We start from the raw sequence: 24,512 nt of genomic DNA, 5'->3' as shown, positions 1-24,512 counted from the left end.
GCCAATCAGAATATTACCTTGTCTTCAGATGCGGTCTCATCAAAGATACCTTCCAATGATTTCTTGACAGACTCTGAACCATCATTAAATACCTGGGAAAGAAAAGTTTACAGTTTCTAAAAACTGAGCAAAAAAAATCTGACAATGTGCATATATTCAATGTCACATGGGTAGGACATCACATGGGCAGGACACACAGTTACCTGGTTAATGCTCGGCCTTCCTTGTTTCTTCTTAGAAGACGTGTCAAGACCCCAGAGAGAAGAAAACCGGCTCCTCCTCTTACTGGCCGATCTGGACATTGCTTGTGTTCGTCTCCTGACACCGGACTCTCCAGTGCGGGCTGCCACCTGTACAAAACCAGAAACTTTTTTTTAAGAGGAGGTTCTCAATATAAAATAAACCACACACTGTCTGATGCTGCCCCCCCCCCCCCCATAGTCCCTCTGAAGCTCCTGATGAAGGAGCGTGACGGGAGCACCATTCACTTTAGATTTCAGAGAAGTGAATGGAGCTCCTGGCATGCTTCCTTAGCAGCAGTCACATAGACTTTTGGGCCCCATTTTGTTCACAGGGAGTCCCAGCAGTGACCTCGGGTGATCTGACACTTATCCTTCAGACCCCACGTGTTTCTGACGTGGGGTAAAGTTTGCAGGGAAATGCACTCGGCCGAGGATGCAATCTGATATCCAAATCTCATCCAAGTGCTTTCACATCTACGTGGGCTTCCGATCCATGCTGATGCCACGGAGCAGTATAGAATCTTCTCTTTAATCATCCGTGTCATCGGAATGGCAGCCCCATAGATGTGAACGCACTTGGATGAGACTTGGATATCAGAGTGTATCACATTCAGTTATGTGTATGGGGCCGTGGTGACTATAATAGCACAATACCTTTGGACTGTGTGTATCTACACATATAAGCGCCGAGGATGCATGTCTGCTTATGTCTGACTTCCTACAAGCTCTTGCACATATGTATCTAGTATAAATCTTGGCTCATATGTTTTGCACGCATGTAAGTTCCATACGGAGCGCCCTGCAATTACAGGCCATAAACCCGCACGGAGCCTCCATGTACTCTTTCATAGTATCCCACCCACAACCTGTTCCTTTATTGTATTTTCCAGCTCGGTGGGAGCGGCAGCCGGCGTCACACCCGCCCTTCAGAACTGGGAATTATTAAGAGTTCTCTTCTGTTCCCACACAAGAGCTATAAAAACGCCGCTCTCCAAGACAAAAACCCCAGAAGGTGCTGAATACTAAGTGTTCTGTGAATCTCTGCGCACACGTGTACGGGGACCCGAACTTCTGCTCTAAACCTGCAAGCTATTTATGGAGAAGTTGGAACGCGGGCGTACGACAGGAATCCGGGATAATGACTTTCATGTGCAAGTAACAGAAGGCAGATTGCTGGTGGGAGTCGCACTGGCAATACGAGTGCCCGTGTGCTATAACACCTGCTCCTCCTGGCAACAAGTCCTGACTACTAGGAGACCGGACATACTAGATGCTTGGTGGAAACTTGTGCGCACTTTAGAAAACATATCCCGGAAGCATTTAGTCACATTCATTTCCCATGATACCTGACTGGCGGATTTTCCGGATTACTGAGCCTGCTCATAAAGGAAGAGTCTTCATATGGAATCCAGGGTGACATCTGAAGCCCTAATGCAAAAAGTGTCCCCGTCTGTCATGCTGGAGCCTTTTTATATGGTAGCGGCCAGGGCTCAGGTGCCCCTGTTACCTGAGCACCTCCAGGAAATATGCCCACCTCCAATACCGTTGCATTGTGGGGGTCCGACACATGCATGTGTTTCATCTATTCTATAGGATCCATTACATGATGGACATCAAGTATAACGGGGTCTCATCAAGTAATCTGTTGTTTTTGTGGTCACATCACCGGCCAAAAAAAAAAATATTTTAGAAGGATCTGGATGGAACCTCAGACACAGATGTGAAGTCTTATGGACAATGCCCATTCCAGGCCAATATAACTTGGCTCACATTTGGCAATTTCACTCCCCTCCATGGTACACACACTGACACGTCCAGAAGCTCACATGGTTCTCCTCTCAGGAAGGAGTTACTAATCTCCCCAAGATGAGCCAAAGTCCTATACAAGATGCCCAAATATATGGGTTCAAACTTCTAGGTCTCGGCCAGAGCAGACTGCGCATGCCCAAAGGCCACAAGAAAATGGCTGCTTATGCAGTAAGCTGTGTAAGCTGCCATTTTCTTGTGGCCTGAGGGCATGCACAGCCCGAGGCCTAGAAGTTTGAACCCAGCTCTGGAGGAAGAAACAGAGATAGCATTCCTGAAGAAGATGGAGGCGGTGCTGGAGATTTCTCTCGCAGCATTGGGGACGCCCCCAGTGCTGCGAGAGAACTCATTTGCATAAGGACGAAAACCCGGATTTACCGAACGGCGGCGCGGAGAAGACATCTAAAAGGTAGGAGAAGAAGAACCTTTCTTAAGGCTATTCCTACGTGTGATGGAGGAAAAAAAAAATTTGATTTTAATGATAGAATCCCTTTAAACTGACCTGCGGCAAGAACTGAGAAGTCAAATCCACAGCAGAAAAATCTGCAACCGTATAAGAACAGCAATTCCCATGGAGATGAGGAACGAAGTGGATTATGGTGTGGAATATCCACATTAGAAGTCCGCCATCTTTGCACTCCCCAACTGTGTGTTCGCACACAGGAATTTGACGCTGAATTTGTCAAGCTGAAAATGTCTGTTTCAGGAAACTGAAGTAAAAAATTTTCTGCATAACAAAAGCCAGCAGATTTTGATCCCAAATTTAAAGTGGAATTTCACAGAATTTGGAGAAGTGTCCCACTGTATTTTGCCTTTACGGAGACGTGACAAATTCCGCACCAATGTGCAAAGTGTATTTTCCGCCTCCCATTCATTTCAATGGGAGTTCTCAGGCAGAATTCACATGAGGATAGAGCAGGACACTTATCTTTTCTGCTAAGTGGAAAAAATAAAAAAAATCAGCTACTTCCTCCCATTGAAATGACTGGGAGTCAGATTTCAGGCAGATTTTGAGGCGGATTTTGCTTCAAATTCCTACTTGTAAACACTCTTACTAGTGAAGAACAACTAATATGAAGTGCTGCAGCAGCTGCAGACAGGTCCTCCAGAGCCTCATACCCTGGCACATCCAGGAGTGAAGGGTATTGATTCCCAAACGGCGCTCCTAAGTTTTAGTCTTAAAACCTGACAAAACTGAACCACTTACTAGAGCGTGAAATGAAGACACGGAGAAGATTCCCAGGCGCCCCATGGCAACTTTAGTTGGTCGGCTTGCAAAAGCCAGTAAGCGTTTTGGGTTTGGCAGCTCACCACCCTGCAAGCTGGCGAGATAGCAGCGATACCGGAATAAATCCATCTGAAACTGCTCGAGATTCTGCTCCCAGACAAAAATCTGCAGGAAATAAAATAAATAATAATAATAATGATGATAAATAATAACTGTTATAAACTCCAACTCACATCCAAAGTTCCAACTCACATCTACTGAAGGGATTTAAAGGGAACCTATCAGGTCAATTTGGGACTCTTAAACCCCCCCAAAAAAACCTTTATACTCCCCTGCTGCTGCCACAGCATTATACCTCAGCTTCAATGCGCATGCTCCGACGAAGAACTGCGCAGGCTCCAGGAGCACCAGAGAGAAGTCCGATGAGACTCATCACTAGGCAAGTATAAGGTTTGTTTTTTAAAAAAATGTGGGCACGAATGGATTTAAAACAGGGCAATTTGGGACACTAAACCTCCGGTTTTTAAGGACCTGTCGGTAGATTAGTTCCCTTTAAAGGACCTGTGATTAGGCAAGTTCTCCTTAACTTGAGCAAAGTGATGGCATCCCAAACGCACCCTGGATAGGTCACTGAGACATGTGCTGTATTCCCGGCTGCTCCATAGGTATATGGCATGTGCAAACATGAAATGCACAAGATCAGGGGCATAAGTACTGGGGTAGCAGCAGTAGCGACTGCCACAAGGCCCAGGACATTAGAGGGTCCAGGACATTAGAGGGTCCAGGACATTAGAGGGCCCAGGACATTAGAGGGCCCAGGACATTAGAGGGCCCAGGACATTAGAGGGCCCAGGACATTAGAGGGCCCAGGACATTAGAGGGCCCAGGACATTAGAGGGCCCAGGACATTAGAGGGCCCAGCGACAGCCGCTACCGCTGCGCGGATTTTAATAGGCCGTTACTGGTTGGAGTTACGGTAACGGGCCTCATTTACATACCGATCCTGGCAGGGGTCAGGATCGGTAAGTGACACCGTGGGCCCCACAAACACTATTATATTCGGGGATCTTTCCAGAAAATAGACCCCAGAGTATAATAATTGTTCATGGGTGTCCCCTGTGGAGCATAATACAGTGTGCAGGGGACATTATGGGGCATAATAGTGCGCATAGGAATGTGGGGGGGAGGGGTCGGTAGGGGTCTTTGGTGTCATTTTTTTTTTTTTTTTTTTGGGGGGGGGGGGGGAGACGACTCATTTCATGACAGAAGTTCGCCACGGGGCCCTGCAATTTCTAGTTCCGCCACTGCACAAGATCCACCACATTCTAAAAGTAAAAATGCTTTGTCACAAGTTCTTAAGTCTATTGAAGGAGACGGCACATGTAGGTGGTGTTTATAAGGAGTCGTCAGCCCCCGAGGCAGAGGAACAGCCATACCAACCATGAATATTACATATGGGTTGCAACACAATTAATTAGGTATAAAAATGTAAATTAAAGGGCAAGTTCAATTTCCATGACTGGCGCTCCAATCACTAAAGGAGAAATGCCAGGACTGTAAAGCGCCCATAGCCCACTAAATGTGAATGGAGCACGGCTTACACAAGCTCAATGGCACGCCATTCACAAGGAGGCCTAACAGGGACTTTCAGTCCAGTCATCAGTACATGACGGGTGGGGGGTCCGACACCTGGACCCCACACCAACCAGCTGATCTGGGTGCCTCTAGGGGGCAGAAGCTATAGAGACATATAAAGCTGGAAGTAGCTCTGTCCCTATACAAGTAATAAGTGTAGTGTTGCCACTTTAACCATATAGCAGTGGCGCTAAGATACCGCATGTGCGGTGGATAGGTCATCTGTATCTGATCTGTTTGGGTCCAACACAAGGACCCTACGTGTATCAGCTGATCCAGATGCCTACAGAGCTGATCTTGGCTCTATCTATCTGTATAGCTTACAGCACTCAAAGGCAGTAAGACCTTCGGTCGTTTGCAGGGTCCAGGTATCGGACCACCACCGATCATGTGGATAGGTCATCAGTATCAAAAATGTTTTCTATCCAGGATTAGAAAACATGACCATGCTACTCTGCCATGTGACCAACAGATGTGATGTCGCTTCCTGAGAAACGACTGCCATATTCAGCCATCCTGGATAATCCCTTTAAGGATTACAGATATGGATGCCCATAACAATAGTTGTGACAGTAAGTTCCTCACCTGGTCCAGGATAGTTTTCTTCTTCTTGGCGTCAGTGACTGAGGAAAGCTGCATTTCTCCCATCTTCTTCATCTTCTCGTCCATGTCGATCTTTTGCTCCAACTTTTTGATTTCGGACTTGAGAAGTTTGACCGTGTCCTCCTTGTGGTGTTGTCTGGCTACGGTGGTGGCACATGCGGAGTGGATGGCCGTGATCCAGTTCTCTAGCTCGGTCTGACTACTTGTCTGAAAAAGGAAAATCACTTCTGGTTAGAAATTCTATCAAATAAGTGTCATCGACTAGAAGAACTTCTAGTTTCTTCAAGGGATCACCTCATCACAGACAACCCCTTGGTAGAGGCACAAGCTCACCGCACCCAAAATGGAATTCAGTACACAGAGGACAGAAGAATTACCGAATAAACTACGTCCCACTATCAAACACAACTTGGGAAAAATAACCTTCTATGCCATTAAAAGGGACAGATCTCAATGAGTAGGCTCCAATGAGTCTGTAGCCATGAGACTGCAGTAAAGCAGATCACTAAATGCTGCTAACAGAGCAGAGGAAGCTCAGGGAAAATGGCCGTCCCCATAATCATGGATAGAAAATGGAATTAAAAAACAAACAAAAAAAAAAACAAAAAACAGAAATCTGGTTTTAATAAATCGGTGATTCCCTTTAAGGTTCAGAGGTCTTCTTTAACCGGTCAACCATTAACAGGGCATTTACCTTTAACCATAGATGGTGACGGCCGGCGATCGGCCACTGCTTTAGTTTCTCCACTAGTTATGTCTTATCAGTGACTGGTGACAGATGTGGGGCCTCCCTGTTATGGTTGGTAAGGACAAGGTGACTCGCAGCGCTCCGGGTTTCTTAATGAGGTTTTAATGGTATTCGAGAGTCGTGAGCAAATGTTTGGCCAAGGTGGTGTTCCTGTCTGTGTCTCCGAGGAATGCCAAACGCAGGGCTAAAAATAAAGCACTGTGTACTCTCCACAGCTGCGGGGGTGAGAGGTACACATCCAGCAAATCTCAAATTATTTGGCAAAACGTGCCGAGGTTTTACGGTCTCCTCTGTGGTTTCCCATAAGATGGACAGAGCAGTTTAAAGCCATCATTGGACTGCGGATCCTCGGGCCCAGCAAATAAAAGGGCCCCATCAACCTTTAGGAAACACCCAAGTTCAAGGGGAATTATGGTCTATCATTATGTTACAGCCCGGGCCCAGTGGAGGATCCTCTGGTGGGCCAGCCCAACTGGGTCGAAAGTGGCCCTTCAGGATTAGGCGAGAGACCAGTCTAAGGATAGTATCAGTCGGTGTACAAGAGTTACATCTGGACATTGAATTCTTATTCAATCTTTAGCAAAGATTGGCCCTTGTGACCTGGGGAAGAATGGCTTCAGCAATGGGGTTGGAGCCCATTTTGGGAGTTCCAGTTGCTAGGTCTCTAAATCCCAAGCTAATGCTTCTGTACTGCTGTTACATACTTGTTATGGCGCCCCCTAGTGTCCTTTTGATTTAATCTCAATGTCCATCTAATGTGTCCAGCATTGGTGGTCGCACATGCTCAGTCCTATTACCCCTTGTACACAAATGAATCCATACACTAGATGTGGCTTCTTCTTCTGGACATAGGTGGACATTCTAAGAGAAGATCAAATGAACAGCAGGGGGCGCCAAAACAAATTCATTGAACAACCAATGCTACCTACAGGTTTCGATAGGAGCCCCGGCATTACTCAAGCATAATACTATTCTTAAACATGGGTCTTGGCAAGGAGAAGGAACGTACATGGAGGTCTCCACCGATAGGTTAATATTTCAGAGGAACCAATCAATAAGTGTAGGCGATACAAGGGATCGTACACGTCACCGAGTGCAGAGGCAGATGGAAGTGTGTACGGGGAATTAAGCACCATATTGTGAATTAAGTACAATATTACACTCCATTAATAGAAACCACAGTTATATACACACACTGTAAGAAGCCTCTGCGCTAAAAAGAGCAAGCAGTCACCTCATTTACATCTCAGACTGGATAACAATAGAAGATAACGCCTCTATACAACCAATCTTGAACAATAGATGATGTCATAGATTAGCTCCTCCCCTTCCTGCGCAGAAGTTGAGAAAACGTTCCCATAGGCCTCGATTAGTCCAGACAATTGCGGTCTACGGCCATGACTATGCTGTAAAGCATATCACTAAATGCTGTAAACAGAGCTGAGGAGAAGCTCAGGCAAGATGGCCGCCCTGTATTCATGGCCAGAAAATAGAATTTAAAATCGGAAAACAAAAACGGACAAAAATAGCAATTCCGCCATTGTTTGCGAGATGAACAATAGGATAACGTTATCTATATAGAGGGAAAAAAAAAGTTTTAATTGGAGGTTTTACCGTATTTTCCGGACTATAAGGCGCACATAAAATCCTACGATTTCTGAGGAAATCGTAAGTGCGCCTTATAGTCTGGTGCACCTTATATATGGAAGCGGCGGCACACGAGGAGTTAAGTGGCGGCCGCCAGCAAAGTCTGCCTGCCGCTTCCATACATTGCGATGGGAGCGTGCTATTCGAATAGTATCCGCACATCTCTAACTTCAATAGTAACTTCTTACTATCGCGCTCTCATTGCAATGTATGGAAGCGACCGCCGCCGGCAAAGTCTGCCTGCCGCTTCAAACGATTCTACCATTAAAATAAGTTCTTTCCTCTGACCACGTCGGAATAGCCTTAAAGGCTATTCGTCTCCTACCTTTAGCCAGTGCCGCCTTCTTCCCAAGCTGCGTCCTCCCCTTCTGTGTTGTCTTCTATGGGCCTCATGGATGACACATGCGCAGTCGGCTCTGGCTGAGACCTTCAAGGCTATTCCGACGTGGTCAATAGGACTGAACTTTTTAATGGTAGAATCCCTTTAACTCCTCGCGTGCCGAGCGCTTCCATTCATTTCAATGGAAGCGTGCCATTGAAATGAATAGAAGCGGCTGGCACGTGGGGGGTTAAGCAGCCGCCGGCAAAATCGGCGTGCCGCCGCTTTCCATCACGTATAAGGCGCACCGGACAACGCTGCGCCTTATAGTTCGGTGCGCCTTATATATGGACCTAGGCAGGACTATAAGGCGCTCATGGGCAATGTGTCTTACAGTCCGGTGCGCCTTATAGTCCGCAAAATATGGTAACCAAATTACAGAAAATAAGAGGGGTGAGAATTGCCACATGCCAGGCAGCCGTCTCGCCCAGGTTATACCGCCGATCGCTGGGCCCGACAAACCCGTCACTAAACTGAAAATTGCATTTGCAAAGAAAAATCACCTGGAAGGCCCGACCACAAAACAAACATGGAGGCGGCAAACTAGCATTGACAGTTGCAATGGCGACGCTGGGATCTCTTCATAAGGAGGGGGGGGGTCCTTCACGCTCCGCGCAACTCAGATCTTCATATCAAAAGCACAAGTCTTATGGCGGAAACCCTTCAAAACACGGCCCCCAAGGCATGGTGAATTTTTTATCCTTTTTTTCCCTTCTTTTGTGCACGTTCCAAAAATCCCTAGTGACAGGGGAGGAGAAAGCTGGATTTGGCAATTTCATTCTGTCTGAACATAAACTCAGACTCGGGGTGCCGATGGCTTCCGGCTATGTGGAATCGGAGGGAATTTGTTGTCGGGACTTTGAGAGGAGAAAAATCGAAAAATGAATAATGAATACATGAAAACCGGAGAGCTCTTAAAGCGGCAGAGAAGCCGAAATTCAGATTTTTCTCATTGTATCTCCACTGGAACGTAATCTATTGTTCCCTGTTATCTGCCATTTTGAGGAGAGGGAACGTAGACAGCATGTCGCCACCTTGCCCGAGTTTCCCTGTTCTGTTTACAGCATTTAGTGATCTGCTTTACAGCATTGTCATCGCCATAGGCAGCAATAGAGTAGAATCAACTTTTTGAGGTCTATGGAGAGTTTTATAGAACTGCTCTATGCTTCCCCAGACAAGCAGTGACGTCATCTGTCCGTAGTGGATGCAATGATCAGTGGTGTTCTCTATAGAGGCGTTATCTTCTATTGTAATCGTGTTATGCAAATGAAGTGACTGCTGCAAAGAAAGAACCTATTAGGCTTAGTCAGCATAGTGAAAATTGCAGGATTTAGCACAAAAAAAAAAAGTAGAATTTTTAAAAAATAAAAATTTTTATGAGCCCTATTAGGCACTTAGCAGGGTCACATGACCCGTTTCCCTGTAGTGTTTGAAGTACAGCGTCAGAAAGGCGGAGCTTGCAAATTTAAAGGGATGGAACATCGCACATTGATGAACACACAAACAGAAAAATATTAAGAAAAAAAAAATGTGATCTCTGAGTTCACAGTAAACATCACGTTCCTGGAGCTCGTCTTCTGCCATGTTTGAGGCTTCCATCTGTTTCCCAGAACAATATTAAGAAAATATCCTGCATAGAGTTTAAGGCTCCTTTTGAAGCCGCGTCCAGACCCCTCACCTGCCCTTTAATAATCCTCCAATAAAATGTCTGGAACACGGTAGCAGAAAAGCTTTCCAAACACCTGCTGGCAATATAGACTATGGTTGCTCAATATCCTGAGTTTCACGGGGGCCACACAGGATGGGTGCAATAAAGCTAAAATCTGTAATATTGTTTTTTCACGAATATGGGGGAAGGGGTGGTGGGGGTGGGGGTTGCATTTCAGGTTTAAGTCTATAATGTTTGTGCAGTTACTAACATAATACAAAAACAGTAAAACTATTGTCGTCAGCCAACCCTGCAGCCTTCCTATTGCATATCGTACACTACAAACAATTTCATGGAAATACATGGCCGCCCTATAAAGAATGTTTTCCCCTTGTGAATCGGTACCCCGATTGCCAAGATATCACCGGTTTTGTTAAGATGAAAAAAAAAGCAATGAGGGAATTGTCATTGACCTCTTTAGAGCAACAGTGACACCCTCATTGCTCCGAAGAGAGAATTTGCATATTGGCAAAAACGGCAATATCTCAGCAATGGAGGTCGTGGAACCTTACAGTAGAATACAGAAGACTTTCCCAACTCCGTTCCCATAGATCAGGTATTGCCAGAACAGACAAGGTGCGCTGCCGGATTTTCACATCCGTTATGTGGCTAATAATCCTAGAGATGAGCAAACACTATTCGAAACAGCCGCTTCGAATAGCACGCTCCCATAGAAATGAATGGAAGTGGCCGGCACGCGGGGGGGTTAAGCGGCCGGCGGCAAAGTCTGGATACGTCCATTCATTTCTATGGGAGTGTGCTATTCGAAACGTCTGTTTCGAATAGTGTTCGCTCATCGCTACTAGAGATCTGACGAAGGGGGTGCGCTCTCTGTCGCGCGAAACCCCGAAACGCGTTCTCATTGAATAAAGCTTCTTCCTTGAGTTTGCGCCACCAGGCTTCTTGCTCACGGTCATCAGTGTATACGTACCAGTAATACGCTCCAGTGTTATGGAAAGTCTTCAACAAACCCACGTTTCACCCCGAAGTTACAACATGGCAGTACACTGACATCACAGCGACACAGCCCACAAAAGTCTCTGGATTCCTAGCACAAAGACCAAAAAACTACCAAAGGAATGTGAAATATCTTCGGAGTCCGAGAGGTGCAAGAACATCAAACGTTGCGATGCAACCTTGGTGGGATTCAAGCAAATGATAAAACGCAGTCTGGAAACTTGCGTGACTCAGGATTTTTCCCAAAAGCTCTCATTTCCCGGACCTAGACAAAAAGTGATCTAACCCACAGGTCACCCCAGGAAGGGGAGAAGCCTGGAGTGGGAGGACGGGAGGCCTGGAGTGTGGGGACGCTTTGTGTCCAGGACATATCGCTCATCATGAGGCAATAAGGTCATTCACGAAGAGGTCATGTGACAACATTATTGTAAATCGGGTGGGTGCAAGTTATAAAATAAATTAAAGCTGGGTGAGAGATAGATCATTAGCACCCTCAAGGGTTAACATTGTAACGAGCAACGAAGGACCAACCTGAAAGAGAAAGGCATCACCGAGCGAGTTGCTGAGACAGAATACAAAGTCCTTCTTCGGATGCTCCGGCACGGCCTGCACGATGCTGTTCTCCACCCACACGGCGTGCTTCGGGATACTGTTGTTGTCAATACCAGAGCGACTGTCGCTTTCATAGAAGAAAAGAGTGCACCCTGAAAACGAAACCACAAAATGGTCACTCAGGCATGTCACATAACTTAACATTTCTGGTTATTGGGGTGATTAGACTAGGACGACATGATTTAGTAAGGAAACCAATCTGGTGATCAGCTGATCGCTGCAGGTCCAGATAAGGAAGATGCAGCCCAATATATACTTCTCCTGCAGTGGCCTCTACAGGTAAAATATGGTATTACAGAAGGTCCATTTCAGATGAAAGGTCGTCATTGTAATACAGAGTTGGGTCAGATCAACCAGAACTGTAGATGGAGCGTCAGACTGGCCCACCAGAGGACTCGGAGATCCCTAGAGGGCCCAGGCTTTAACTCAAAAGACGAGCAGAAGACAACCCAAGTACAAAGGTACTATATAGTCTATTACCTAGGGGCACCCAGGATCATTCAATCTGGTTGGGCCACAGAACGTCAGTCTGTCACTGGGGAGATGCTAATAGTTTTGGATTATTTTTGGCCCAGTATAATCTCCAACTCTCACGACCCCCAGAGACATCTCCATCTATGTGAGTGATATCAGCACATCTAATCCTATAATGTAGACATATTGTAGCTTTAGTGGCCCATAAGGGACCTTTATGGGCTACATGAGGATACTGAACTTGGTGAAAGCTTCATAAATGACAACCTTATGAGCTTCCATACAACACTTGGGATCACTTGTCATTCTCCAACCCATCCCAGGCCCTTCTTGCTCTTCATCTTTCTTCTCTGGGGAGAAAAGCCAACACGAGCTGATCCAATGAAGGGAATCTTGCCAGGACCTGATGTAAGCAGAAGAGACAAGTACAAGGAGGCGACTCCCGGAGGCTTTATCTGGGGTTGTGCTGAACTATAGTGAACTGGAGGACAGCGTGGAGCCTTAGCGGCATTGTCACTCACTGTGGGAAACTGATGCTAGGAAAGCTGAGTTGCAACCAATATGGTCACCTTTAGGCCCCATACACACAGGGGAGCCTATACCAGACACACAATCAGGAGACTAGGGCTCCTTACATCACAGCTTCAAGTCCCATGTGGCATATAATAAATATGGAGAGTAGTGCCACAAGGACGCAGGGATTCCTACCATCGGAGATCACTTTGATGCAAGGAGTCCCGGTCTACTGACTGGGTTGGTGACTTGAGATCTGGCTGATGTAGGGACTGGATTGTATTCCCCAGTGTGCATTGGGCCATCGCATCACATCACAGGCCCTTATTTGCTTTCTTAACAGGCTCTGACACCTTACTCATACAATCCCTTAAGGCCCATTAAAGGTAAGTTCACACAGTTTTTTGGTCATGATTTTGAGGCCGTATCCACCTCAAAATCCTGACCAAAGAGACGGCTCCCATTGAAATCAATGGGAGCCAGTCAGTTTTTTTTTCCGGGAGCCGTTTGTTCCGGCTACCAGAAAAAGAAGCGACATGCTCATTCTTCAGAAGGATTCGTCTCGCGATTTGGCCTGAAGACTCTCCCTCCTGACTAGGCCCATTCATTTAGGCCTAATCCGGAGCGGAGTGCACGAATAGATGCCGGAATCCAGTTGCAGCTACCTGTATTTTGGACCGAAACCTGAGGCGGCCTCCATCTCAGGATCTGGTTCAAAAAACCCGTGTGAACATACCCTTAAAGGAGATTTCCTCAAGAACAAGATCTATACATAAGATGGGTGATGAATATCTGTGACCTCAACAGTGACTCGGATGGGATCCCAAGCCTCTGAGTTCCTCCTCGCTGCACTACCACACTGAGGGAGGGGTATGAATGGAGCGGGGGTCCGGTTGGAACATTCACCCTGCTGGTCCATTCAACATGTATGGTGCTGATGGCAACAGAACACAATAAGTGGCCTTATAGACTACCACTGGTCATGTGAGGGGGACTCGGGATCCCCAGACCTAGTGATTGAAGGGTCCGGCAGAATAGCAATTCATTCCTTGACCTACATGGTTAATATTGAGATTTTATAAACGAGCTCCAGGCTGTCAGATGAGAGGACGTGCGCATCATGGAGCGGTCTGATCCCAGTCCTCAATGAGAAGAAACACTCCGATCACGCCCTGACATCATGTAAACCTCCTAACAATAATGTGACCGCTCCCATGTGAAACCTTAAACCATGATGTAAAGCCTACTGCATCCAGACATGGCTGCCAAGACCGGGGGATCACCATGTTACAGATGAAGTCCAGATGTCCAGCGTGGGGAGGATGATCGATGAGACTGTGACAGCGGATACGAGGTTTACAGTGTGAGGACTGAGATATTTCAAGTATCTAAACCATGAACTATGCAAAGAGCCTTGACAATAACCAAGTGACGGAAAGAGGTGGCAAAAAGGAGATTTTTAAAAATCCCACACTTCTGAATTTTTAATAGTGATAAATTGCTATATCTAGATTGATCAATCTACATGGATACAAAGATCAAATCAATCCAGATCATGTAATATAAGACACGTTAAAATTAAAAAAAAAAAGCCTTATATCAGACAACTATCGAGACCAGTAACTGGAGGTGATCATCATAAAGGGGTTATAGGAGACTATAAAAACATGGCTGCCATCTTTGACAACCCAGGCTACGCTTGCTAATAGATTGTGACTTATATTGCACCTCAATTCCATTCACTTTATGAAGTTGGACTGCAATACCAGATACAACCTATGATAAGAGTGGCGCTATTTTGTGTAGAGTCTCCCTGGCCACCCTGGAAAATTCCTTATAAAGGACCAGTGCTGTGTCGTGATAGACCAGGAAAGAGACTGGCAGGGGATCCAGAAAACATCATCACACGACAATCCCTTTAAGAATTCGGGTTCTTACCTTTCAAAGAGACCCAGTAATGTTTCCACTTCCTGCGGGTGGCAGACTCCACCTTCTTATTTTTCTTGTGCACCAGGAAGTTCTTGACGGCCAGCGCCCCCGCTTTGCGCACAGTCCCTTGGGCAGCAGTCAGGAGGATGTCAGACTGGCCGGGGGAGCTTAAAGTGCCGCTGCTTTGTTCGTCGCTCAGGGCTGAATTGGCCTCCTCTAAGTTCTCCCTGTTGGAGCTGCTCATCTCCAGCTCTCGTCGGAAGTTCTCGTACACTCCTTGGCGGAGGACATCTCCTGAGCTGCTGCCGCTGTCGCTTCCGATGAAGGCTCGGCTGGCGGTGGGCGAGTAGCTGGATGTGGTGGCATTGGAACGTCTTGACATAAAGTCTGTGTCAGTGGTGGTTGCATCGATTCCGCTGTCTGTATACTCACTCCCTTCACCGCCTTTGTTGACGTCCTACAACATACAACCAATGAACACGTAAGTCAATGTTTTATGACCTCCTCATAAACGTAAGGAAAATTAGAATCTACTTCAAGGATATCACTCCCAAATTGTAAACTATCTTGTCATAACGCTGGTGACAAACAGAAGAGGGTGGTTGTCCACTTTGGACAATCCATTATTTTAGATAACTGTCTATAATAAGCTGATCACAAGACATCCCGCTGCAGAAATCATGAGTGATTGACAGTGTTGTGCAAGTGATTGGTACCTGCAGCACCTCCAGAGGGGAAATGAAGAATTACACGGTGACCACTGAAATGAATGGACTGACTAATGCAGAGACCAAGCTAGAACAGCGAAGGAACAGAAGAGTGGGAAACCCTTTGCAGGTGCTCTGAGGACCACAAATGAGGGACACACTGAGTTAACACAAAATATCTTAAAGTGGATGTGCAATATTAGAACACATGACAGATAGGGTTGAGCGAATAGGATCGGATTCCGATCAGCGATCGAGTAAATTTCACAATCGCAATCGGAATTCCGACCCGATTATTTCCAGCGGGATCAAGGTCGGAGATTATTTCAAGAGCAGCTCAACCCTCAAGTGACTTTTCCCATAGAGAAGCATTGACTAGGGTTGAGGATCGGGATCAGAAAAGATCGGATCCAGATAGGCGATCGAGCAAATTTCACGATCGGGAATCGGATTTTGAAATCGATCCTGAAATCTCAAGATTGGCTCAACCCTAATGACAGATTTCTTCTTTTCGGGAAGTGACATCAAGTCAGTTGGTCACATAATGTGGCGCAGTCCTACTCAATTTAATGGGACTGAACTGTAGATTTGCCGAACGGATATAAGGTCTTGAGAAGAAGCAGCCATGTATTCTAATCCAGCACCATAGCTTTAAAGGGGTTGTCCAGTTTAGAAAACCTATCTGCATATACCGAAAGAGGAAATTTTGAGACAAGTTCAGGATCCTCGTCTCATGAGTGGAGAGCAAACAGAGTCTCACTTTGGAGGACCTGTCCAGTCCTGTATTACATAGACATCACATTCCTTTGAAAGGACATCGTGTAATACTTTTTCTCACCTGCGGTGGTGCTACAGATAAACTCAACACTTACTGCCAGGTTTCTACACAGATTACAACGGATTACCTGATCAGTTTATTGCCAAGGGACCCTTTTAACAAGCAGGGACTGTCCAAATTGGAGAATCCCTTTAACAGTGAATTGAAATTGGATTTTATCATAACTAGATAACGCACCTTTGCTTCTCTAAAAGAGTGCATTATACAATTTTCTACAGTCCATGGCACCCTCCACTTGTTCTACAGAGACACATGCATCACTGCATATTAAAGCAGTTTGGTCAATTCAGGACCAGGATACCATCCAGCTGTAAGGTCAGCAAAAAGTCTCCAAAACAGACATACCAAAACACTAAATAAGAGACTTTAAAAGGGGGTTGTTCACTACCCCTACCTCTTTACATTCTTCTCTAGGTGATCCTATGCAGATTCCAGCACAGTTAGAATTTTTTCTCTAGCCCCCACCATTCCTGAGCAATCTGGGTTAGTATTAGCAAATTAGGTGCTGAAACTGTCAGGTGGGCAGTCCAGGACTGGAGTAGATTGTCTGGGACCAGCCACTTGATAGTAGAGAGCTCAACTATTACTATCAACATCACTGATTGCTCAGGAATGGTGGGGGCTAGAGAATAAATTCCAACGGTACTGGAATCGGTAAAGTAACATCTATTGAAGGATGTAAAAAGTTAGAGTTGGTGAAGGTGATGGAAGGTCCCCTTTAATAAGGTCACAGTTCACCTTTAAATACTATCTATACTCTCAATACTGAATCTACAGAAAACCTATTTCCAAAACGTTAATCGCTGACTGACAGGCATCACATCTTGGCCTCCGGTGTTTCATTCAGTGCCAGCCCCCCTGCGGTGAGTGCTGCGCCTTGGCAGTGAGGGGATCATTGTCACATCACATATTTAATTATTCACTAAATGCAGATGGGGAATACAGGGAACGGCCGCCTTGTGATGCCTGCAGCAACATCTGCGGCTAAACTTAGACCTGAGCCTCTTCCCGGTGACACAGTGCCAATCCTACAGGCCCAAAACCAATTCACAACGAAACTGCATCGCGTTCCTTCTACAGAGGCGGCGAGTCGCTTACGCAGCACGAACTTTGCACCATTAATATTTAAATGGCATATTTTATTGGAAAAATCTCCTGCGGTTCTTACATAAAGTGGCAGATGATGGAAGAGGGATAGCCCGTATACTGTAGGAGAAGGCTTCCTGACGATAACTCAACCGCACAGCCGGATAGCGGCACCCTGCGACTACCGAGACAGGCTAAAACGGTAATTATAACTATTTGTTAAACGGAGACTACAGTCGCGGTATTAAAGGTTCTAGAAGTCGCTACCTAGGCTTCAAGGGGTTTCCCATACACATAACTATATTTAATATTTATCAAAAATTAAACAATTTTTGCAATTATAAATAAAAATTTTACAGACTTTATCTAACCATCTAAGGCTAGCTTCACCAGCAACCCTCACTGTTGTCATATCTCTAACCCATGCTTTATACTGCAGCTTGGCTTGTTCAGATTGGCTGCTGTATATAAGCACAAGCCCACTATCAACTCAGCAAGAAGTTTATAAAACAGAGTCTCGATACTCTCTTATATTAAAGGGAATTTCCTTAAGATAGGCTATAAATGCATGTGATCGGTGGAGGTCCACCCGCTTGGGTCCTTGTAGTTGGAGAGGCTGCAGCATTTATGCGAGTGCTGCGGGGGCTTTACTGGATACCAAGCACAACACGGCACTAGAGATGAGCGAGTACTGTTGGGATCAGCCGATCCGAACAGCACGCTCCATAGAAAAGAATAGATGCACCTGGTACTTCCGCTTTGACGTCAGCCGGCCGCTTAACCCCCCACCTGCTGGCTACATCCATTCATTTCTATGCGAGCGGGCTGTTCGGATCGGCTGATCTGAACAGTACTCTCTCATCTCTACGTGACGGCACATGTCGTAGGGGCTGTGCTTGGTATTGCAGCCCAGCCTTATTCACTTGAATGGGACAGAGTTACTGCTATACCATATGGCCATTAAACATGAATGTATAGACACAGGGAAAAAGGCCGTAAAACCTGTGAGCACCATGGTCTCTTCAAACAGCTGATCAGTGAGGGTACAGGGTGTTACATATCACAAAATGATGACCTATCCTAAGTACAGGTATCTAGGAAAGTAGGGTGCTGACTACCAAGCTCAATGTAATAGTCACCTCAATTTCCTAAAATATCTATAAGTTCTACATGAAACCGAGCTCCAAGCTTATGGATACCGCACGTCACGTATATAAGGAACCCTACACTCCGCTCAATCCTCCTTCAGGGTGAATGTCAGCTATGACGTTGACATCTTTGTGTTTAAGGCAAACAAGTGTCGTGTTTTACGTCTCCCTGCCCAGCATAAAATATGTACATTCCAGAAGTCACATGGAAGGACCTTACACAACACGCTCATGCGGGAAGCAGGAACCTACACGTATAATAGGGAGGGAAACCAACATCAGCCGCCGGTTTTGGCACGAAAACACGGGCATGTGGGTATCCTATCTTTTTATTTATTTTGTAGATTGTGAGCCCCACATAGAGCTCACAATGTACATTTTTCTCTATCAGTATGTCTTTTTAAAATATGGGATGGAAATCCATGCAGACACGGGGAGAACATACAAACTCCTTGCAGATGGTTTTTTGCCCTTGGCGGGATTTGAACACCAGGACTCCAGCGCTGCAAGACTGCAGTGCTAACCACTGAGCCACTGTGTGGCCCCTGGTATCCTATCCTATTTAACTTGGGTCTTCACAGAATACAACTTATACATTTTATTTATCAGTTCCTCAAGATCTCTGATTAAAAAGTCAATGAAGACATAAGAATTAAGACTAATGCACAGTGCAGGGGCCCAACGTTGTGAACATCGGCGCACCACGGGTGGTCCCATAGTGTCATAGTTGATCCTATCATTGGATACCTTTTTTTTTTTTCTGACTAACACGTTAATGTACCTTTAGTTGTCTACTCTGCGCTGCCGTTTGGTAGAAAACCAGGTTTTCTTCAGTATGCAAATGAGTTCTCTCGCAGCACTGGGGGCGGTCCCCAGCGCTCAAACAGCACTGGGGGCGTCTCCCCAATGCTGCAGGAGAACTCTCCAATGACTCCTCCATCTTCTCCAGGAATGGCCTCTTCCTGCGTCTTCTTCAGTCCTGGGTTTCAATCCTCTAGGCCTTGGGCAGAACTGACTACGCATGCCAGCGGCCAAAAGAAAAAGGCCACTTACACCAGGGCCATTTATAAAAATAAAAAAAAAAATAAAAAAAATGTAGATTGTGAGCCCCATATAGAAATCACAATGTACATTTTTATTTTTTTTTCCTATCAGTATGTCTTTGTAGAATGGAAGGAAATAACGCAAACACAGGGAGAACATACAAACTCCTTGCAGATGTGGTTCCTGGCAGGATTCGAACACAGGACTCCAGCGCTGCAAGACTGCAGTGCAAACCACTGAGCCACCGTGTTGCCCCCAGTGGCCATTTTTCTCATGGCCTGTGGGCATGCGCAGTCGGCTCTGCCCGAAGCCTAGAAGATTGAAACCCAGGACAGAAGATGCAGGGAGAGGCCGTTCCTGAAGAAGATGAAGGCGGTGCTGGAGATATCTCTCGCAGCATTGGTGACACCCCCAGTGCTGTTTGAGCACTGGGGACAACCCCGGGGACGTCCCCAGTGCTGCGAGAGAACTCATTTGCATATCGAAGAAAAACAGGATTTCTACCAAACGACGGCACGTTGAAGACATCTAAAGGTAGAAGAATAGCCTTTCTTAAGGGTATCCAATGATAGGATCCCTTTAATTCCCTGCAGTGACACCACAGGAGAAGAAATGAATTACACAATTACCACTGAAGACAATGGGCTGTACACAATACAAGAACATGCTGGGTCCTCCAGAGAGTAAGACACTCTTTGTAGCTGCTTTCCTCACTGGGGTGCCACAGGAATCCCCAGACCCCAATTAACTCCTAATAGGGCACCAGAAAATAGGTTAAAGCAGATACCCCTATTATAACAAAATGGTTCCCATTTCAAGAACACCATGAAAAAGGATTACATTTTCTTCATATTTCTCCTCCTGTATGAAGCATGGGGTAAACTGCACACGAGGAACATCACCATGTGGAGTCCACCAGGGATCAGAAGGAAAAGTTGTGCCTGTTAAAACTATGGGGAAGGGAATAAAGGGGATTAGGAACTTCAAAAGGGGATTATGTAAATTGTGAGGCCAGAAATCAAGAGACAAGGAATCTAGTCTGACAAATACAATCTGGATGAATCTCTAAGTAGCCATGAGAGGGACATCAATTACTCCCCCGACTCTTCTATCTGGCCACAACTTTTATGGAGCAGCTTAACCCTAGACACTCACATAGATCTGACTCATGGGGACTGACATAAGGACATCACCGTATGGTCTGAGGATCACAACTGAGAATTCAGATCTTCCATGCAAGAAGGAAAATAAGTCAAAGAATGGAAAATTTGTGGGGGAAAAAAAAAAACAAGAAAAAAAAACAAAACCTTAAATGATATACTATATGCATTTAAAGGGTTAATCACAAGCGTTATCACCGGCTACAAAAAAATAAAAATAAATAATAAATTACATTTCAATGACCAGGTTAGAAAAGAAGGCTCTTAAAAGGTGGCGCTGTTGCATTGAAGTCTATGGAAACAATTGTTCGAATACTGGTGAGAAATGGTATTGCAAGTGAAAAGTGAATTTCCGAAACAGCAGATCCATGACTTTAATGGGTGATGGGCTGTATATTATTCATTACATGATGAGTAAAAAGAGATCCAGCTTTTAGGACCAAATTAAAATGTATTTGTATAAGGAGATCCCTAAACAAAGATGGCATCTGGAGAAGACATTGCAGAGGTGACAACCTCTGGAGTCATTGACCTTACCACACAAGGGTTATGACAACAGGATGACCAGATGGCAGCCACCCAAATCATACAGGGGCTGTGACATTCACAACAGATTGCAGTGCTGGGGTCTAAGGTGCGCATCTTCTCCCCAAGTTTCCTCCAGGTACTCCGTTTTTTCCCCAGACTCCATTTGGATGGAGAACCCTTCTTGGGACAAAGCGGTGACACTATCTGTAAAGCGCTCTGGAATATGTTGGTGCTATACGGCTTCTTGGAAATTCTTCCCTTGTTTGTCAGACATTCCCCCACCATGTGTGATCAGCTCCTTTTACCGCTGCCGAGGACATTAGGAGTCATTAACATGTAAATTCTCTCCAGTTATCAGTCATTAGGGCTTCGCTCCTTTGTTAGGCCGAGGCTTATCCATCACACAGGGACTATCTGAGACCCTCTAAGTAACAGCATTTGTAGATTACCATAAGAAGTGAAAGGATTTAGGACAGGGATGAATGGCTCTCATTCCCATATGACAGGGTGCAAACATGGGGGGTAAGGAGGCGGCCTTGATATTTGATGAACCCAATTCCAGAAGTCGTCTTCTTGCACCTTTATGTTCTTTGTCCATTTCTGAGTACATTTGATCTACCGACACAGGTAAATTTGGCTAACCGTTACCCATGGAAGGCATTGGGTGGCCTCATTTGGAACATTATAGGGATAGTCAAGTCCTATTATAAAGGGCATAAAGACGTCGTTGGGTGGTGTGGCCAACAGGGTGACGGTGCACCATGTGATACAGTGATTGAACCCTTGGCAAAACACCAGGTATCTCTGTTGCAGAACCCAAAAGGATCAGCTGATCTGATCACTCAGCGATCATGGAGAGTATTATGACTGATCGTTTGGTCAATCAATTAGTCGATAATCGTTTGATCAATTACCAAAAGAAGTCCTTCATACATACTGGGGCTTTTTTTCGAAGAATAAAGGCCATACTTTTTAGAAAGTGGTTGGCCAAACACTTGTTCGCCCAATAGGCCCCTTCCCTGACTTCCCCAAATGTACTGAGCAGGGAGAAAAGCTACAGACAGAGGAGTCCGGCAGCGACCATCACCCAAGAACAAGAAGATCAAGCAGATGGAATCCAACTGCCCAGTCCTCATCTCCCCTGACAGTTGTCAAGGCAGACATGGGACCCCCCATTATCAATACATGGTTGTAAAAACCATCCGGATGCATGGCGTCAACCAATACACAGCCAAGTGATAGAGGTATTCAGGTCACAACAGGTTATCCCCAAACCACTGGATAGTGGGGGAAACGTGCTGTTGACTGGGACCCCCACCAATCACATTTTGCAGAAACATGGACACCTGCCAGAGAAAGCCAAGTGCCATCCTTTGGCCTCACTGAAATGAACAGAGCAGGGGCGTGCATTTCGGCCATGACCATGTTCTCATAATCAGTGGGGGTCCCAGCAGTCAGCAAGATAGTGGATAGCGAGAGGAATAACCCTTTCATAGTTACAAAGTAACCACAAGGATTACCACTCAGCTTTCCAAACACCCCGAATGGTACATCTTACTACCTTGGTTTGCCGATTTGCATTATCACAACCTTCTTCTATCTCCTGGACCAGAGATTCCCAGAATTAATGAACCAGAAAGATTAAGATGAACCAAGAGATCTTCAAGAAAAGGTGAGTTTCAATGTATGGACTTGTGGGTGGACAAAGAATGGTGGATCATAAGGAAAAATTACACCAAATTTTTACTTTTTTTTTTCTGCAGTGGTCAGAAGTTTCGGAGCCTAACCTATGAAAGGGTTAAAGCTGCTCCTGTTAATAGACGACAAGTAGCCTGCATGTATTCAGGTCCGAGCACAATGGCAGGAATCTATAATACATAATGCATTTCTTAGCTGCGGGAAGAAGATCACTTATGCATAGCTTTGGGTTCCCCGGATTTATTACGCTCCATTTGTTCATCTTCACACCCGCCTCCCCGGGGAAGTCTTTGTTACTTCCCAAACAGAGGGTTGGACTCCAGAATAGATTGACCTTACAGCTGCGGCATATTATTCTGGGTTTTACGTATTTATGTAACTGGTTATACTGGTTTTAGTAAAGCTGATAAGCCACAATGTTGAGCAAAGTTCTCCTTGTAGACCAAGCCTTCTAAGCTTCTCAAAAACGTTCTTGAGATACCATGAGGAACCATGCCAAAGGGGACAGACTGCAGACTATGCTCAACGTACATGAGCTTCAATGCGGTGGTCAAGTAGAAAATAGATCCATGTGTGATGACCATAAACAAGCAAGTTGGTCCTAAATCGTCGTCATATAGTGCGTGTGAAATGCTATAAGATCAAGACCCTCTTTCTGGCCTCCTCTGATGGGTCCATGCCTAGTACTGGGACACAACGGAGTCAATAGACAGACTGCTCTCCCTGCCAAATACCAAGTCACTTCTGCCCAAAGAAACCCAAGAGACACCAAACTTGACGTAGAAGATGACTTTAACCTTGGACAAAAGTAAAGGAATGATGCCAACCATGAACCCACTACAAAGAACACTGGAAAACACGCTGTGGATATCTTAAATGTCATTAAGTGTTTCTTAAGCAGTTTTTTTTATGCCGATTTCAAATCTAAAAACAGTTTTGCTCTATCAGGTCAAATTGTTAAGATATTGTCGAATAAATGTTTTATATTTTCCTCAAATTGGACTACAAGCTTCTGACAGTATACACAATTATATACATCCTACTAATCCTACTAATATCCTACTAATAAGTTTGTGTGTTCGTGAGTTTGGATGTTTGTTCCTCAATCACGCAAAAATGGCTGAACGGATTTGCATGAAATTTGCCACATACATAGATAGGAACCCCGATTAAAACATAGGCTACTTTTTATCCCGGTAAATAACGTCACTATACGACGTCAGTGAAGGAATTTAGGTTCACACAACACTAAAGGACCTGTGATGACCTCATCACAGGTCCTTGAGCCATTCTCAAATAGGATCATGCTAGGAAGTGGGCGGAGCTATATAGGATGAAGCTGGACAGTGTGATAGCTGAAGAAAATCGAGTCTCATAGAAGATCAGGAGACTACAGAACATGCAGGCTCTGTGTGGGCAAGAGGACTATATTGGGTGTACAGTTTCAATGAGTACTACAGGGAATGGTTGTTCTGCCTCTGATGGGGGGAGAACTTTGGCACGTTTCAGCAACATCCGTTCAGCCCTTTGTAACCCCGGAGCTGCTCAGACAGTCACCAACCAAACCCCTGTAATCAAATTTGCCCAATGTAGCAGAGCTTACGCAGCGCTGTAGCACACCTCTGTAGGTTCTCCATATGCAAACATGTACATACAGCTGGGTATCCTTTGCATATGCAGCGATGTAGCAGAGCCAAGACGCGGGAGCAGGGGGATCAAACTGTGGCAAATTTTTACAACATTCATTCAGCCGTTTCCAACACAGAAGCTGCTCAGACACTGACATAAGAACACCCCTCTAATCCAAATGGCCAGATGTAGC

The 24,512-nt window shown here is 45.4% G+C and overlaps 1 protein-coding gene across 5 annotated transcripts in view; it reads right to left on the bottom strand.

The window, feature by feature from the left end:
• TIAM1 (TIAM Rac1 associated GEF 1) overlaps positions 1-24,512 on the bottom strand; it is a 216,644-nt gene that overhangs the window by 56,591 nt on the left and 135,541 nt on the right. For all 5 annotated transcript variants that reach the window (XM_075263432.1, XM_075263435.1, XM_075263433.1 and 2 more), the window contains 6 exons: positions 14,491-14,938; positions 11,485-11,657; positions 5,497-5,721; positions 3,256-3,441; positions 204-350; positions 18-92 (listed from right to left, as the gene is read on the bottom strand). In XM_075263432.1, coding sequence (XP_075119533.1) covers positions 18-92; positions 204-350; positions 3,256-3,441; positions 5,497-5,721; positions 11,485-11,657; positions 14,491-14,938 — 1,254 coding nt within the window. The remainder of the gene's footprint in view (positions 1-17; positions 93-203; positions 351-3,255; positions 3,442-5,496; positions 5,722-11,484; positions 11,658-14,490; positions 14,939-24,512) is intronic.

The sequence above is a fragment of the Leptodactylus fuscus genome, chromosome 2, assembly GCF_031893055.1.
Source record: "Leptodactylus fuscus isolate aLepFus1 chromosome 2, aLepFus1.hap2, whole genome shotgun sequence".
NCBI lineage: Eukaryota > Metazoa > Chordata > Amphibia > Anura > Leptodactylidae > Leptodactylus > Leptodactylus fuscus.
The sequence above is the reverse complement of the archived record's forward strand: the minus strand, read 5'-3'. Positions and strand labels throughout refer to the sequence as shown.